The sequence below is a fragment of the Lissotriton helveticus genome, chromosome 12, assembly GCF_964261635.1.
Source record: "Lissotriton helveticus chromosome 12, aLisHel1.1, whole genome shotgun sequence".
NCBI lineage: Eukaryota > Metazoa > Chordata > Amphibia > Caudata > Salamandridae > Lissotriton > Lissotriton helveticus.
This window is the reverse complement of record NC_136073.1, coordinates 917,989,181-918,006,853: the sequence shown is the minus strand read 5'-3', so window position 1 is coordinate 918,006,853 and position 17,673 is coordinate 917,989,181. Positions and strand designations below refer to the sequence as shown.

Sequence of the window (17,673 nt, the reverse complement as noted above, 5' to 3'; positions counted from 1 at the left end):
CCAATGAGAAGGAAGGAAGCATAATTCACGAATGTGCAGCATTGAGAAAAGAGTTATAGGATGTTGCAATGGAGAGTGATCCTGTTCTAGTGAATATAAAAGAACACATTAGGAATGGATGGGAAACTTATGTAAGTTGTCACGAAGATCAATCAATCATTGACATTTGTATAGCGCTCTACTCACCCGATAGGGTCTCAAGGCGCTGGGGGGGAGGGGTCCGCTACTGCTCGAAGAGCCAGGTCTTGAGGAGCTTCCTGAAGGAAAGGTGATCCTGGGTCAGCCGGAGGTGGATGGGGAGGGAGTTCCATGTCTTGGCTGCCAGGTAGGAGAAGGATCTTCCCCCGGCGGTGGCTTTGCGAATGCGTGGTACGGCGGCAAGGGCGAGGCTGGTCGATCGTAGCTGGCGGGTGAGCCAACTCTAGCAGTGCACCAAGACACAGTAGAGCCAACTCTAGCAGTGCACCAAGACACAGTAGAGCCAACTCTAGCAGTGCACCAAGACACAGTAGAGCCAACTCTAGCAGTGCACCAAGACACAGTAGAGCCAACTCTACAACTGCACCAAGACCCAGCAGAGCCAACTCTAAAAGTGCACCAAGGCACAGTAGAACCAACTCTAGCAGTGCACCAAGACACAGTAGAGCCAACTCTAGAAGTGCACCAAGACACAGTAGAGCCAACTCTAGAAGTGCACCAAGACACAGTAGAGCCAACTCTAGAAGTGCACCAAGACACAGTAGAGCCAACTCTAGCAGTGCACCAAGACACAGTAGAGCCAACTCTAGCAGTGCACCAAAACATAGTAGAGCCAACTCTAGCAGTGCACCAAGACACAGTAGAGCCAACTCTAGAAGTGCACCAAGACACAGTAGAGCCAACTCTAGCAGTGCACCAAGACACAGTAGAGCCAACTCTAGCAGTGCACCAAGACACAGTAGAGCCAACTCTAGCAGTGCACCAAGACACAGTAGAGCCAACTCTAGCAGTGCACCAAGACACAGTAGAGCCAACTCTAGCAGTGCACCAAGACACAGTAGAGCCAACTCTAGCAGTGCACCAAGACAGAGTAGAGCCAACTCTAGCAGTGCATCAAGACACAGTAGAGCCAACTCTAGCAGTGCATCAAGACACAGTAGAGCCAACTCTAGCAGTGCACCAAGACACAGTAGAGCCAACTCTAGCAGTGCACCAAGACACAGTAGAGCCAACTCTAGAAGTGCACCAAGACACACTACAGCCAACCCTAGAAGTGCACAAGACACTCTAGGGCAAACCCTAGAAGTGCACAAGACACACCAGAGCCAACTGTAGAAGTGCATCAAGACACACGCTCGGGCCAACCCTAGAGTGCATCAAGACACACACTACAGCCAACCCTAGAAGTGCACACGCCACTCTAGGGCCAACTCTAGAAGTGCACAAGACACAGTAGAGCCAACTCTAGCAGTGCACCAAGACACACGCTCGGGCCAACCCTAGAGTGCATCAAGACACACACTACAGCCAACCCTAGAAGTGCATCAAGACACACACTCCGGCCAACCCTAGAAGTGCATCAAGACACTCTAGGGCCAACCCTAGAAGTGCACAAGACACACCAGAGCCAACTCTAGAAGTGCATCAAGACACACTACAGCCAACCCTAGAAGTGCACAAGACACTCTAGGGCCAACCCTAGAAGTGCACAAGACACACCAGAGCCAACTCTAGAAGTGCATCAAGACACTCTAGGGCCAACCCTAGAAGTGCACCAAGACACACCAGAGCCAACCCTAGAAGTGCACAAGACATACCAGAGCCAACTCTAGAAGTGCATCAAGACACACTACAGCCAACCCTAGAAGTGCATCAAGACACACTACAGCCAACCCTAGAAGTGCATCAAGACACACCAGAGCCAACTCTAGAAGTGCACCAAGAGACACTACAGCCAACCCAGGAAGACGAGTTTGAATGACTATATAATATGATGATATTGTCACCACAAATAATCTTATGTTACATTGGTTTGCCCTCTCCCCATGTCCTTTGTCGACTGTTGAAATTTCTTGTGCATTAATGACTATGTCTTCCACCGACTGTAGCCTAGTACTGTCTATGTACTTGGGCAATGAACTAAAATAATCTTTGAGTGCTAAGAAACTGGTAGGTAAAGTGATCCTGGGAACAGCTGTGGTAGGACTTGAATGTGAGTGGAGGAGTGTACCGCAAGGGAAGCGGAGTACTGTAGGAGGAGGCGGTGGTCTCCAGGGCATTCATAAGCCCCAGGCGGGTGGGCCAGTGAGGCCCCCCCCCCATACTGTGCACATGCCCCTGAGACCTGGCCCACCCGGAGGGCAATTGTTGATTAAATGCGCAGATCCAACACAACTTGCGCCGAAAGAAGAAAAAAATGCTCTTTGTGGCCCTGTAGGACTAGGCCTAGGAGGTCAGGGTATTTCAACATTTGCCTCCTTTTCATTTTTTATGTTTTTCTGGGACTCTGCTCAAGGGCCGCATTTGGTCCCAGGGATCCCATTAAATGGGGCCGGACATTTAAATTATGGTGGAGAGAGAGGCACGTAACCCCGGCCGATTTCTGGCCCCAGGACACCATCTCCCGGGGCTCAGCCATATTAAGGGAGAGGATGTACACAGCCCCACCACCTGAACCAATATTGACGCCTGGGGTCTAGGCACTTACCAATTGGGGAGGGAGGCCGCCTGCGCCCCTCCCCATGTGTTGATTTTGGCCACGGAACCCCGTCCGCCGGAGCCCGGCCAATAACGAGTGGGTGCCCGGGGCCCACTTCACCATTGTTGGGGGCATCGGGGGAGCCCCAGGAACCCCACAGCTCCAAATGCTGCTCCCTGCAGCTGGGAGGAATGGTTTCATCTGTTTCCTACAGCAGGCAGGGAAACAGACGAAAAGTCCACCCCCACCGGGCGAGAGCATTTTTGAGCACTCCAGAGTATAGTTGAGCCAGCCCTGGTGAATGGGATCCCTGGAGTCAAAAACAGCACGGTAGGGGGCAGCACTGCCCTCCTCTCTATTCTGTGATCTAGCAGAGACCCAGAGGTGATGGGATCCCCATAGCTGAAATTAAACCCAGCAGGGGGCCACACAGGCCTCTTCGCCCGTTTTCACTTTCGTCTGGGCCCGAGGTGGGGCTGTAATCAACTTGGAGAGGAGAGCCTCATGCGTCACCCTGCCCCCTTAATTATAAAAGTATGTCCTCTCAACCCAGCTATTACCTGCCCAAGACCATGCCTACTCACCTACATTTTATGTTTTTTTGTGTGTTTTTTTTTCTTGGGTGACATCCAAGTCCCGTGCTCATCATGCCACTGGAGTCAAGCTAGCCTGGCTGATATGAGATGATACCCCAAAATCGGTCCCAACCGGACCTGATCTGACAGTTTGGGTTGGACAGCTCCCATAGGGATTAGATTCAAGACTGATTTCCATATGTCTGGGTCTAAACTGGATTGGCGAACAAAAAAAGGATGGATTTCGTTCCAGATCTCTGTACTGGGGTTGAATGTTTGACATTGTTCAGCATTCCACCATCAATAGTTTTTGTTGTTGCATATACCTATATGTAAGTTTCAGCCCTCTCTACTGGAGAACCAGTGGTTTCCTGCTGTCCTCCGTGACTAAGTCGTAGACTATTTCAGCCTTAATCAAAATTCAGCTTCTATCCAGGCTCTACAATCGGATGCTGTTAAAGTCACATTCAGAGGACTTTACATTTTGACAGTGGTAGGTGCTTGCACTGTATTTGATTCAGATCTGCGGACTAACGATGGGCCCGGGCTACGCTTGGAGATTTAGATGTTTAGCAATACTGAACACCAGCAGGTGATCCTGGAGCCTCGAGTGAAGCATTCTGATCTACTTGAACAGCTCTGTTGCATTCACTTTACGGCACACACAGTGAAAGCCCACACGAAGGCCACCAAATCTGTTGTCCTTCTCATGTGGCTCATAAAGTAGCAGCAACCCCATCTCACCATCCCTTCCATGTGGCTCAATCAAGACACATATCTGCACTCCCTGACTGACCTACACAAACCTTTATGCCACAGAAGGCAATGGCAACCTTCCTGGCTGAGGTTCCTCTGCCATAACTCATCTCAGGGTAGCACCAATAGCTTGACCTCTCTAGCTCCGCTACTCAAAAAAATACAGATTACTCGGTCATTAGTGACCAACCAGAACCCAGGTCCAGATGGATATCTGCTGGAGTTCTACTGCACCTTCTCTGATCAACCATCCCAGGTGCTGGAGCCACTATGAGACCCCGACGGAGAGTGGTCAAATTCACTTCATCACCAGCTTGAATGCCTGGAAAGAATTTGCTCGTGGACATGTGCTAGGGTCATTTTGAGGCATTAACGTTCTGGAGAGAGTTAGTCTTGGAAGTGCAAAACCTGAAATTATCTGGTTTGTTGCATGTGCTAATGTGCAGTCGTGATTATGGCTTCATCAATAAATTGCGCATGGATGACAAAAGCAGGTCCTCAGTTAAGCTCGGGAGAAAAAAACATGATTAGTATTGTTTGCATCATTATTATTTGCCTTACTTGAGGTCTTTCGGTAATGTTGGGTTGTAAGTGGTTTATTACTGTGCAAAGTGAGAACTGTTAAAGCACTGGGGATATGCAGTGTGCTTAATTAATAGAGGACATATGCTGCTTGGCTCTTTGAAAAGCCTCATTAGGGCTATAGAATATCTTTTGAGATTATATTGTTCTAGAGTATAGGGTTGTGTTCTATTGTATAGTACAGGTTAATTATATATTGCTTCTCCTATCCCTTGCTAGGCCTAAAGTGCTTTCTGGGTGAAAGGCTGAATTATTTATAGAGCACATCATGTCTCTTGTGAGTTTGAGAAGTGCCCCATCTTACAGTGGGTGAATGGTTGAAAGGGAGTTGTTAATTGGTTCGGCCTATGTAGGACATGTTGATGAGATGGTAGTGGTTTGATGACGTGGTTGACACAGTGCGCCAAGCATCGGCACATAACCCTGGAGATTGCGAGAGTGTGAAGTTTTGTGCCATCTTTTGGAGTGGGCCGTAACCTACTTAGAAACGACACATTGATGTGCATTGGGGTTACAGTGTACATATTAATAACTCTTAAATACCTCTTAAATAAACTGTTTGGGGCGTGGCCAAGATGGCGACCTGAACAGACGGAAGATCGAGAGGCTCCCCGTCCGCGGTCTCCTGTTGTGACCCTTGCACAGCGCTTCGGCCCCTGACGAGTGAACCCTGAAGTTAAGAGTCACTTCGAGCACCTGGTGACCCTCCCTGAAGCGTTTTTGAAGAGGAGAGTCTTCCTCTCGAGCATAGGAGACCGGAGGGACGCGACCGCAGCATGGCTGTGGTCCGGGCCGCGGCACCGTGACATCACTCTGCTGCCTGCGGGGCCCTGAAGAGAACTTCGTCTGCAGTACAGAGCCGAGGACGCCCATTGAGAAGCAGGGAGAGCTCGGGTGTGGTGAGCGACGGAGCGAAACTACCATTGAGGCTCACAGGTGGAGCTGACAGTGGCGGCGGAGGTGACCGAGGGAGACACCAAACTTGAGCCCCGGGCTTTGGGGCCTCCGCTGGGGAGGCACACAGCGGCTTATTGGCCAGCATCCCCCGGCCCTGCGTGGCTAGCATAATTGTGACTGACTGCCAGTCAGCTTCGCTGGCCTCGCCCTTGCTTTGGCGACGGAATGCCGCCAGCAGCAGCACGTACAGCCCCTTCGCGGGAAGCGCGAAACCTGAGCCCCAGGCTTTGCGGCCTACAACCCGGGGCGCCCACCAGACGGACCCGGCCCAGGCCCCCTACACAGCGGAGCAAGCGGAGGCAGAGGAGTGACCGCATGTAGGGAGGCTGCGAAGGCACCGTTGTAATAAGGGAATTAGCTAAAGAAACCGCCAGCGGCAGTACGAGTGGCCCGGCCGAGGGCAACGCGACACTTGATCCCCAGGCTTTGCGGACCATCACCCAGTCTGGTCCGGTCCGGTCCCAATCCCCTGCACAGTGGAGCTAAGAAGACGAGGTGGGGTAGCGGAGTGACCGCACTTAATGACCGCCGAAACGGAGGCCGGGGACCGCAGGCGAGGTGGTGGAGACCCGGTAGCTGCGGGCGCGAAAACTGAGCCGGGGCTTTGCGGCCTGCCCCGGAGGAGACGCACTTGACCTTGCCGGAGTGGCACTACGCGGACATACACACTCCATGGCGCACCGGGGCATATAGCAGAGTGCTGGAGGTGGAGGCAGAGGAGCCGGGGTTGAGACGTGGGACCCAGCGTTGACACCCGAGAGACTGGAGCCGGGAGCTGAACAGGTGCCTGCCTCTGCCCGGCACCCGGGCCACTAATCTGCGAGGTGAGGAGAGCAGGGGAGGTGGTGGCCCCGAGAGCCCCTACGACAGCTGAGGAACTGCGGGAAGGCGGCTTGAGGAAGGCCCTCTGGGCGCCGCTTTTTATTTTGGCAGGTGCGGCTCCTGAGGCTCAATCCGAACTGCTACAAAGAGGAGCCTGCCTGCCTGGACCCCTTCCCGCCATAATTGCGACCGAACTACTTCGTGAGCAAGATACCCCGAGCGCCCCGGGATCCGGGGGTGAGACAGAACTTCGAGGGGCCCAGTCGAGGCGGTGATTGCCGGGGAGTACCCAGTAACTGTGTAAACTGAGGGGGTGAGGAGGCTAAGATCTACGCACTTTCCCCTGTCAGGCAGAAGGTGAGAGTGCCACTGAGGAGGGGGAGCAGTAAATCATGGCCAACGCCGGAGGCAGGGGCGGACGCACCATCACCGAAATGTAGTGAAGAAGGAGGCCTCGGGATCAGGGGAAGAGGAGATGCCCATCACAAAATCATTCTTGGAGACTTTATTTAATTCCTTGCACGAAGACTTCCAGGCGCTAAAACAAGAAATGGCCGGGGAGCACCGTGAGCTAAGGTGAGACGCCGATGGATTGGATGAACGGGTGGCAGCAGTGGAGGAAACGGCGCAAGCTAGGAGCGAGGAGCTCAACTAGCTGCAGCAAGAAGTTATTCGCCTGAAAGAACAACAGGTAGACCTCCAGGCACATATGGAGGACCTCGAGAATCGCTCTCGGAGGAACAACATCAGGGTCCGAGGCGTTCCGTCCAAAGCAGAAGGGAACAACGTCATCAGCTTCTTACAGGAGATGTTCAGGGACATTTTGCGAGAAACCAACGATTTTCCCATCCGCATAGACAGAGTCCACAGGGTAGGCATTGCGCACCGGGCCCCTGCCCCGCCGCCTGACATCCTGGCCTACCTGCCCGACTACCCTTTGAAAGAGAGGATCCGGCAAGCAGCACATCAGAAACAGCCCCTAAGCCACCAGGGGCACCAGGTAGCATTGTATCAGGCCCTCTCAGCTATCACCCTACACAAGAGGGAGGCATTCCGAGTTGCTACGTCGTTCCTCAGAGACAAAGGAGTTCCCTACTCATGGGGCCACCCCTTTAGACTGATTTTTAAATGAAAGGGGACTTTGCACCAACTTCCATCATTGCACGACATGTGTGACCTACTGGGTATTGACTCTCCTGAGGAGCCCCAGCCACTGGAGGTTGCTCTGCGATCTGCACAAGAGAAGTCCTCACGTTCCTCGCAAGAGGGGTGGCAGCAAGTGGGCTGCAGACGCTCACCCAAGGCCGCCCCGAAACCGCACCCTGCCACGCTGGCACAGGAGCAAGCATCGGCTATCCAGGAGGTGTCTAAGGACACAGCTGCATTCCATTGACCACATAGGGGCAGGGGCTCTCCTTGCACTTTGCTTTAGCGGGTCGGGCGGGGGGGGCGAATGAGTCGCCACAACCACTTGCTCCTTCATGTGTTGTTACCACAGGCCAGAACTGAGTGTTAACCGGCCTGGGACTATAGACCGATCACTGGAGTTCTTTGTTGGGGTTAGGAAGGACCAGGGAGGGGGGGACGGGGGAGTGTGGGGGGAGAAGGGGTGACGGGGTGAGTTCTTGGGGGAGTTGGGGAAGCGGGATAGGAAGGGCGTTCAGTATTCGACCTTTGCTCCCAGAGGCTACACTCACGCAGGGTGGGGGGTACCCCTCGCGCCAAACAATCACGCGTCCCTATGCCTTGCCACGTCGGGCCTCATGCACTAGCGCGACTAGATCTCCCATAGATCATGCCTCTCACCACCTTTTAAAGTACTGACCCTCAATGTGCGGGGACTTAACAATCCTGTCAAACAGCGAGCGATTTTGTCATGCCTAGAAAACGCGCAAGTAGACATATGCTTATTGCAGGAGACTATTGGCGCGAGACTGCTATCGGGTGCGCTCTCGCAAATTTCCAACACAGTTCTTCTCCTCTGGCCCAACCAAGACAGCGGGAGTAGCGATCTGGGTGGCACAACACTTCAAGGGGGAGGTATTACATAAAAGTGCAGAACTTAGAGGGAGGCTGCTTGCATACCGCTTCACCTTGGGGGGGGGGGTCTCACGTTCACGGTGGGGTTATTGTACGCCCCCAATGAGGGCCAGGAACAGTTCCTCCACTCGGCTATCACCAAAGTCACAGCCACGCCAGACAGACACATTATTCTAGGGGGTGATCTAAACCTAGCCTTCGATAATATCCTAGATAGGTCAGGCCAACGCACTCACCACGTAGGCGCGCTCTCCACTAGCAGCATTGAACGGCTGAGGGATTTTGATCTCCACGATCTTTGGCGCAGACACCATCCCCGGGCCACAGAATACTCCTACTATTCTAATGCACACAAAACGTATGCCAGATTAGATTACCTTTTAGCCTCAGGACCAGCACGCACACTAACGACCTCGACAGAGATAGGAGTTATTTCTCTCTCAGACTACGCACCAGTCACCGCCACGCTCACTCTGCCACCTACATCTTACCCCCCTAGAGTGTGGCGCCTTAGAGACGCGCTATTGCATAGAAGGGACGTAATAACACACATTCAAGACACAATCAAAGACTACCTCTCCCACAATGCCAATTCCGATACATCCCTTGCGACGCAATGGCCAGCTCTGAAGGCTGTCCTCCGCGGGGAATTTATAGCCCTTTCCTCAGCTGAAAACAGGGACAGGCAGCGTAAACGCGACAAACTTACGCAGCGCGTCCATGAATTGGAGCAAATGCACCAGAGGATAGGGGCCCCAAGAATTTTATAAGCAACATAAGGCCATGCGACACCAGTTAATGGCCTTAGATATGGATCAAGCGGAATTTGCGGCGTTGAGGTTGCAGCATGCCTACTATACAGGAGGGGACAGGTGTGGTCGCCTGTTAGCTAACCGGTTGCGGGTAGCACATCAACAACAAAAGGTTAAAGAGATTATTCGATCCGATGGGATCGGTGTCTCGGAAGATGCCGACATTTCGGACGCCTCCTGCAAATTTTATGCCACCCTCTACACCGGCGACCCGCCGAATGGCCCGGAGGCTACCTCTTACCTAGATTCTGTCCCACTCCCCTCGTTATCTGCGCCTTAAGCAGAACATCTCGAGAGGGACATTCGTGTGGGAGAGGTAATTGCCGCTATCTCTAGGCTCAAACTGGGGATGGCACCGGGGCCGGATGGCTTCCCAGCCATTTTTTATAAGAAATTTTGCACCACGCTGGCTCCGCCCCTCACTCGCCTGTTTAACACTTTTGCTGAACCCGGAGCTATACCACCTGACCTCCTACAGGCATCCATAACGGTCATTCCCAAACCGGGGAAAGACAGGACTAGATATGGGGCCTACCGGCCGATATCGTTGTTAAACGTGGATCTCAAACTCTACACAGGCATCCTGGCAGTCCGCCTAGCACCCCATCTACCAGGCCTAATAGACCTAGACCAGGCAGGCTTTATCCCTGAGCGCCAGACGGTAGATAATACGAAGCGCATCACGCACCTGATAGAAAAAGCTACCCGAGTGCAGGGAGAGAGAATGATGCTGGCAGTGGACGCCGAAAAGGCGTTTGACAGAGTCCATTGGCCTTATTTAGAAATGGTTATGGCAAAGGTAGGGATTGGATAGAAATTCCGCAACCTCATTTTTAACTGTTACAGATCCCCCACTGCAGTAGTCCGGGTGAATGGATATAGTTCGGTCAGTTTTATCATTGAGAGGGGCACGAGGCAGGGGTGCCCACTCTCGCCCCTCTTATTTGCCCTGTACATGGAACCTCTCGCCAAGAGCACACGTCAAAATCAGGAGACTATAGGGATAAAGTTCGGCGGCTTCACACATACCATCAGTCTATATGCAAACGATATACTGATCTAAAATCCACGAACTGCTCTACCAGCCTGTATGGCGGAACTGGAGGCACTCATCAAAGTGGCCGGGTTCAAAATGAACACAGATAAATCGCTTGCCCTAGACCTATCGCCATCTCCTTCCACGAGAGCTTATTTACAGGGCCTATTTCCTATCCAGTGGGCATCGGGCACGGTTCCATACTAGGGGATCCAGCTGGCCCCCTCACTCACCACCATGGCAGTGGCTAACTACACGACACTCCGTGGGAAGATACGGGAGGAACTGGGCCGCTGGCGACACTTCCTGCTCTCCTGGCTGGGTAGGATTGCAGCGGTCAAGATGACCATCTTACCCCAAATTCTCTATCTTTTCCGGGCCCTACCCTTGCGACCACCCGCCGGTTGGATACAGCAAACACAAGCTGAACTTGCCCAATTCATCTGGCAGGGCCAGAAACCTAGAATGCGGAGGGCATTGGTCACACTAGCCCCGGAATCCGGGGGTCTGGGGATACCGGACTTGCACAAATACTATCAGGCGGTGCAATTGCGCTACCTGGTAGAATGGAGCAAATGGGAGTCAGAGAAACACTGGCTCTTCCAGGACCAGGCCGTGGCAGGCCGCCCGTTACTGGAAATCCCCTTTCTCCGGAAAGGCCACAGGCCTGCCAATCTATATGCATTGTCCATCACGCGAGTCCCTTTGGAGGTGTGGGACGCCACTAGCCTTACCCACGGCCTCACGACTTTCCCGTCCCCGCTTACCCCGCTGGTGGATAACCCAGACTTTACACCAGGCACAGGGAAACTGACTTTTGCACACTGGAGACCTGCGGGCTGCCGCTTCTTATATAACATCTATAGCCCAGAGGGAGTGCTCCCATTTACACATTTTAAACAAGAGTATGGCTTCCCGGAGACAGAACGGATGAGATACCTCCAAGTCAGACACTGGGCACTACAACCACAAGTGAGGACAGACGCAGACAGACGGTTTTTACCGTTTGAAAGATGGCTCCTATCTCGCACCGCGGATGCTAAACTCATATCTGACCTTTACAAGATGCTGCAGACACCACAGACGCATATCTATAACCCTGGCAGGGAACGATGGGAGAGAGAACTAGGCAGGGTTCTTACGACACACTCACGAAAATAGCAACATATTGGTACTACACTCCGGAACGCCTGCACGAGATGGATCATAGCAAAGAGAAACTCTGTTGGCGGGGTTGCGGCCAGGTTGGCAACCTGGTACACCTGTTGTGGGAATGTAACCATCTCCAATCGTACTGGACACAGGTGCTGGATGATGTGGACAACCCCTTCCAAACGGAGCTTCCACGCTTCCCAGCATATGTGCTATTAGGGCTTCCTAACCCTCTAACGTATTCCTTACGCTCCTGCAGAGGACGTCAAATAGCCATTGCACTGGGTTCCGTGTTGCAAAACATCCTCGCACACTGACTGGCGCACCGACACAACCCCTTCCATCACTGGCTGGCTGCATAAGTTGTGGCATGTGTTGGGCATGGAAAAACTATCGCTCACCATGGCGGGGGAAGGAGATCAATACGAAGAGCTCTGGCTACCATTTCGATCCCTCTTGATCACCGAGTTCAGAGAAATCACCTGTCCTAGGTACCTCCGGCTGTTGAGGCTCTCGGAGCCAAAAGAGGTAGACCCTTAAGGCGGAAATGGAGGGGGAGACACAGTGGACGCGAGAGGCGGGGAAACTGGGGGTGGTTATGTGCACTGGACCGCGGGGGGGGGGTGGCTGGTGGGGTGGGGGGGGAGGTTCTTCATTTTGTTGTTATAACCTTTATAGGCATTTCAGTGGCTGGGGGTTTATCAGACTGTATTTTGGAGATCGCAACGTACCTACATCGAACCCCATTTCCTTTTATGTCACTTAACAGTATTTGCCCCGAAGGTGAATGTTGTACTTTCTGTTTTTTTCTTTCTGTGTAGCTTTCAATAAAAAAGTTAAACCATAAAATAAACTGTTTGAGAAAAAGGTTTACTGATGACACAACGTTCTGGGTAACTCGCACTCATCTATTTTCTGGTCATTTTGCTACTTGTGTTTGACAGTTTTGTGGCTTTCAGCGGTTTTTGTTACTTGTTCCATTTATGATTTATTATATTTGAAATATGTTCATTTGTGAAGTGAGTTCTTCAATAACTGGTTAAATGTTTTTTTGTGGTGCTTTGAATTAGTATGAAAGACATATTCTAGGTTTTAACTATGGTAAATATTTTTACATCCAACAGAAATCTTCAAACCCATGTGACGAAGATGGAGCATAAATTGAATTACTGATGACTCCTGTAACAAAACTGCTGCAAGAACCCGGGAGAGAATGGTCTGCAATCAGAAACTGAAGGAACAAGATTGAAACAGAGAAACACTCACAGGAACAGACAAACAGTTGAAGAAACCAGCACGGTCAGGCAGGTGGGTGCCACCCTGCAGATGGACTCCGAAAATGTCTGCATAGAATCTGAGTAGGTGGCATGCCCTGCAACCTACCATCTAGCATAGAAACATGCTGGCGACCAGCCCTGGTCCAGAAATATCAAGAAGAGGTTTTGTACAGCGCTAACCTTTCAAATACATAATTCGTTGTCGGCTCCACTCATCGATGGACCACTGCAAACAGAGCTAGCGCAAAGGTGCAGCAAACCTAAACGAAGAGCTGGACAGAAGAAGGTTGAATAGAACGTGTGTTCAGTCCATTTCGAACACATGACTGGAATTCCAGATGAACGATGAGATTCATTAGTCAAACTATTTTTATGAAAACCATTGCCCAGCTTGGAAACTGTACCCCTAAGAGTTTGTTGACCATATGTGATACTATTTTAAGTGACATTTAAACCATGCTGTGAAATTGGCCGACGTTTATCTGAAATATTATAAAGGAGTGTTGAACAATGATGGCCCAGCAGCAATCGCTTGCACACCGAATCATACCCTTGTTTGCCACTGTACCTGCAAGAGAAATATTATACGTATGTATTGAATGTGGGAAGGGCTTCACTCGCTCATCGAGCCTAAAACGCCATCAGCAAACGCACACAGGAGAAAAACCTTTCATATGTGGTGAGTGTGGGATGGCTTTCAGTCGATCATTTGATCGAACAATTCATCAACGAATACACACAGGGGAAAAACCATTCACATGCAGCGAATGTGGAAAGAGATTTAATGACTCATCGATCTTGCGAAAACATGAGCGAACACATGTAGGAGATAATTCATACGTGTGTCCAGACTGTAGTATGAGTTTCAATGACTTAACGTCGCTAAGGGTCCATCAGCAAATACACATAGAAAGAAAAACATACATATGCAAGGAATGTGGGCTGGACTGTTCTCGGTTATCAAACCTAAGGGCACACGAGCGAACACACACAGGAGAAAAGCCGTACGGATGTGATGAGTGTGGAATGAGTTTTAATGTCTCATCAGCCCTAAGACGTCATCAGAGAACACACACGGGAGAAAAACCACATACGTGCACCGAATGTGGGATGAATTTCAGAGCCTCGTCGAGCTTAACAGCCCATCGGAGAATACATTCAGGGGAAAAGCCATATGAATGTAGCGACTGTGGGATGACTTTCAGAGCCTTATCGCATCTAAGGGCCCATAAGCGAAGACACACAGGGGAAAAACCATATGGCTGCAAAGAATGCGGCAGGGGTTTCGGAGTCTCATCAGCCCTAAAGCGACATCTGCGAACACACAGAGGAGAAAAGAACATAACAAGTGAAAGTGAAGTTAATGTCAGTTGATCTTCAGGTCAAATATCCTGTCAGTGAACACACATGAGAGAAGACACCCCATATAGTAGAGGTATTCATATAGCGCATACAACCACTGATGTGGCGCTGAAATGCTTTGCAGATGGGCATTATGCTACACCATACCCAGTGTTAATGGTTACTGACGTATAAGGAGTGTAGCTGGTGATGGGGTTTCCATTGGGCGCATTATGTAATTTTCTTCTCACGCACATTAGAGCGGTATACTCCTGGCTCCAAATGTTAAGCTAATTAACCATGCTTTGATTAATAAGGATGCCTCACACTATTGGTAATATTGTCATCGATATGGATAATAGATTGGAGTGCTCTTTGTGGACATGTATCGATAATGCATTGTCCTGCTATTCGTAGACAGTTGTGAGAGCGATAATGTTGGGAAAGTTGTAGTATAAAGTTTTAAAGCTCCCACTTAGCCTGAGTATGAATGTTTCAAGTTCTGGTATGCAATAATGTTGTATAGCACAGCAGAATAGGGATTTAGGGAAAACACCACATTTAGAAATGACATGCAATGTCATGTTATGTGTGAACATGCACTGTCTTGATTTCATCAGTTCTGAGCTTGCTGTGAGGAATGTTTTACTGGAAACAGATTTCTGAGGGGATACACTTTGTTGTTACCGATGCACTGAACTTTAACAGTTCTAACACCGAAGGACTCTTCCGGGAATGCACGCAGGTCAGGAAGCCCGCACATGCCTTGAATGTCGCAAGAACGATAATTCAATTTTGACATCTAAAGAAACCTAAGTGAACACACTCACTGTTGTCTAGTCGATTTAGAAGTGTTTGAGTTGCCTTTGTTTCCACCACGTCAGACATCTTTGCTGTGCCATCAGTCCAACATGAATATTGGTGGTCAGTACTAAGATAATAAATCCTAAGATGCAGAATCCATAACACTACATAATGTGCATCGTATTGACGCTTAAAGCTCTAGTGTCGTGCCACCTACTGTGCAGGCCATTATTGTGGTGTACCTTCACTTAGGAATGAGGTTAGATCCTGTAACTGTGTGTATGTTACACCTAACCCAGCCTGGCCATTCGAGCACCGAAAAGGAGCCTGATATGGAGTTTGGCGGGCGGATTATCCTCCCTGCCATATTACTAGTGCATTATAGCCTTTGGCACTTGTAGTGAGACAGACCGGATTTCTGTCTCCTTCGTGACAGAGTAACCCATCCACCAAACTAAATAGGGTCCAATTGTGCATTTTTGGGAAATGCTTAAATTGGTTCTAATCCACGAGAACTCGCCAGAACTGACAGGAAAGTAAACATGAAGTGAATTCTGAATGCGTTTCAATGGCCTGCGCTGAGCAAGAACCCATCAGAATAAGCAGGCGCATTCAGTGGATGCTGGGTGGTTTTCAATTCTCCTGATTCCTTATGGATCAGTTGAAAACATATGCTGGGTGAATGTACAGCCTCAGAACCTCACCCGACACGAGCTAACCAAGGACCTTCGTGTGTCGGACTTCGACACGGGCACGACAGGCAAATTATTAAAATAGTTATTTCAGCTGAGACCCTGGTTCCTTCTAGGGATTCGCAATGCTGTCAACAGTCACTAACATGCCTTGTAGTGTTGTTAATTAACTGTTGATCTTGTTGATGGTCACTCTGACCAAAAAAAGTTTAAAGTCACGAAAGCAACAGAGGTGGAAACTGTATCAGTTTGCAGAAATAAACCGTATTGGAGATGGTATCTATTGAAGATTTTTTTTTTCAGGGTTTAACATTGGCTGAGAGATTTACCAGGAATTGCATGTTCTTGATTCATTCATGATGTTCATCCATTAAGGGGACATTCAGGGGAAAGGCGCAGCAGGACATAAAACCCCTGACCGTGTGCACATTTGTCTCCATTGCTGCTTCCATTACGGTCTTTAAAACATGGCTTTTCAGACAGGCCTATCCTTAAATAAGTGCGAAATGTACCCTTGCGAAATGTACCTTTAAGTGTTATGCTGTGTTCTCAAAAAACTTCGATAGCGCCATGAAGCCCACGGGCGTACGTGCGCTGAATAAATAAAATTTAACATAACATAACTGCTGGGCTTATCTGACGCCGATCGGTTTTGATGCTGTACTTGCAGATAGTAGGGCATGTTCAGGCCAGGTGTAGTTCACAAACTACTAGGCCAAGGGAGAGGATTTAGCAAGTGGAGACACCAGGCATGGGGTTGTATACTGACACTGACTGCAATAATGCTGTCAAAGATGTGTGTGGCGGGACGGCAGAGCCATGTGCCATCCATGCCCTGTGTATCTGGGCAGACGGTGCCAAGGGCAGCCAGCCCTCCACAGCAGACGAAACCAGTGGCGAAGCTGTCCAGGCTGTGAGAGAAGCCTCCGGTTGTGGTCAGTAATGGGAGTGAGGATTTCCATGTCCACGGATGGTCTCTCATAGCAGTTGCCCTCTTATAGGTGCTACAGGCACGCGTGATGTCTGTGTACAGGGCCTGCGTCTCTGAACCTGTTGCGTTCACCTGTAAGCTGAGGGCCACAGCTCTAGCAGAGGTATCCTGGAGACTCTAAGCTGACCACAGTCCTGGACATCCAGTGATTTCAGTTTTGTTTTTGAAGTGCCTGATCTAGAACAGACCCTGCTCCAGTCGCTTGTGTTAGGTGTGCAAGTCACCCCTTTTACCTTTTGTTGGATATTTATATTCGTTTTGTTCAGTCTGGTAGTTTATTTTCCTTTTTAATTTAATTTTGTTAATTGCACCATGGCAGTAGCCAGTGTCACAACCCCCATTGTTTGCGAATGAGGCGGGGGGGCCTTTTTTCTGTTGAAGAAGCTGTTTGAATCCTACTTAGCTATAGTTGGAAGAGGAAAAAAAGTAAGTCTTTTAGGAAGTTAGAATATACTGCTTCACAGTTTGAGGGTGCAGCAAGTGTTTGATGGCCCTCTTGAAGACCGAGTGGGGAAAGGTGGTGGTGGCGGCTTTGCCGGTGTTTGGCATGCATTTGAAAATATTGAATTATCGGTTCTTGTATTTTTTATTCAACGTAATTTAAAAACCACAAATGATACAAATGATAGATGGTATTAATAAACAAGCATGTTAGCACAAAAAATCTTAAAGGTGTCTCTTGTGGTGGATCAAAGAATCAGGGCTCACACAAGACATTTAGAGAGAAGTCCTCAAGCTTGCTTTGGGTCGTGCAGGGGTAAGAAGCGACCACCAAAAATCACCAGTTGTCCCGCTGTTTATCATGTACGTCTTCCACCTCGGACTACCCAGAATTGCATCTGTTGCATTATCTTATATTAACTTTACATCCCTATGGCCTTCCCCAATGGGAAGGTGTGGCGCAGCGGCCAGGGCAGATGACTTCGGAGCACTGGGTTCACGGTTCGATCCCCGGCTCCAGCGGCAGCTCTGCACTGTGTGACTCTGGGCAATAGCTCACTTAATTTCCACGACGGCGTCCAGCGCCTTGAGACCAGTAAGGGTGAGTAGTTCTCGCCTTACAAATACGGATCTATGGCGAGAGCACCAGCAGACTGTGAGATCATACCTTTGAGCCAATTCCATCACTGGTTTTCTCACAGACCTCCACCCCTTAATT

The 17,673-nt window shown here is 50.0% G+C and overlaps 1 protein-coding gene across 1 annotated transcript in view; it reads left to right on the top strand.

The window, feature by feature from the left end:
- LOC144798234 (uncharacterized) overlaps nucleotides 1–15,799 on the top strand; it is a 139,656-nt gene extending 123,857 nt beyond the window's left edge. The window contains exons 5-6 of the mRNA XM_078668983.1: nucleotides 462–1,201; nucleotides 13,197–15,799. Coding sequence (XP_078525109.1) covers nucleotides 462–1,201; nucleotides 13,197–14,060 — 1,604 coding nt within the window. The 3' untranslated portion in view covers nucleotides 14,061–15,799. The remainder of the gene's footprint in view (nucleotides 1–461; nucleotides 1,202–13,196) is intronic.
- The last annotated feature ends 1,874 nt before the right edge of the window (nucleotides 15,800–17,673 follow it).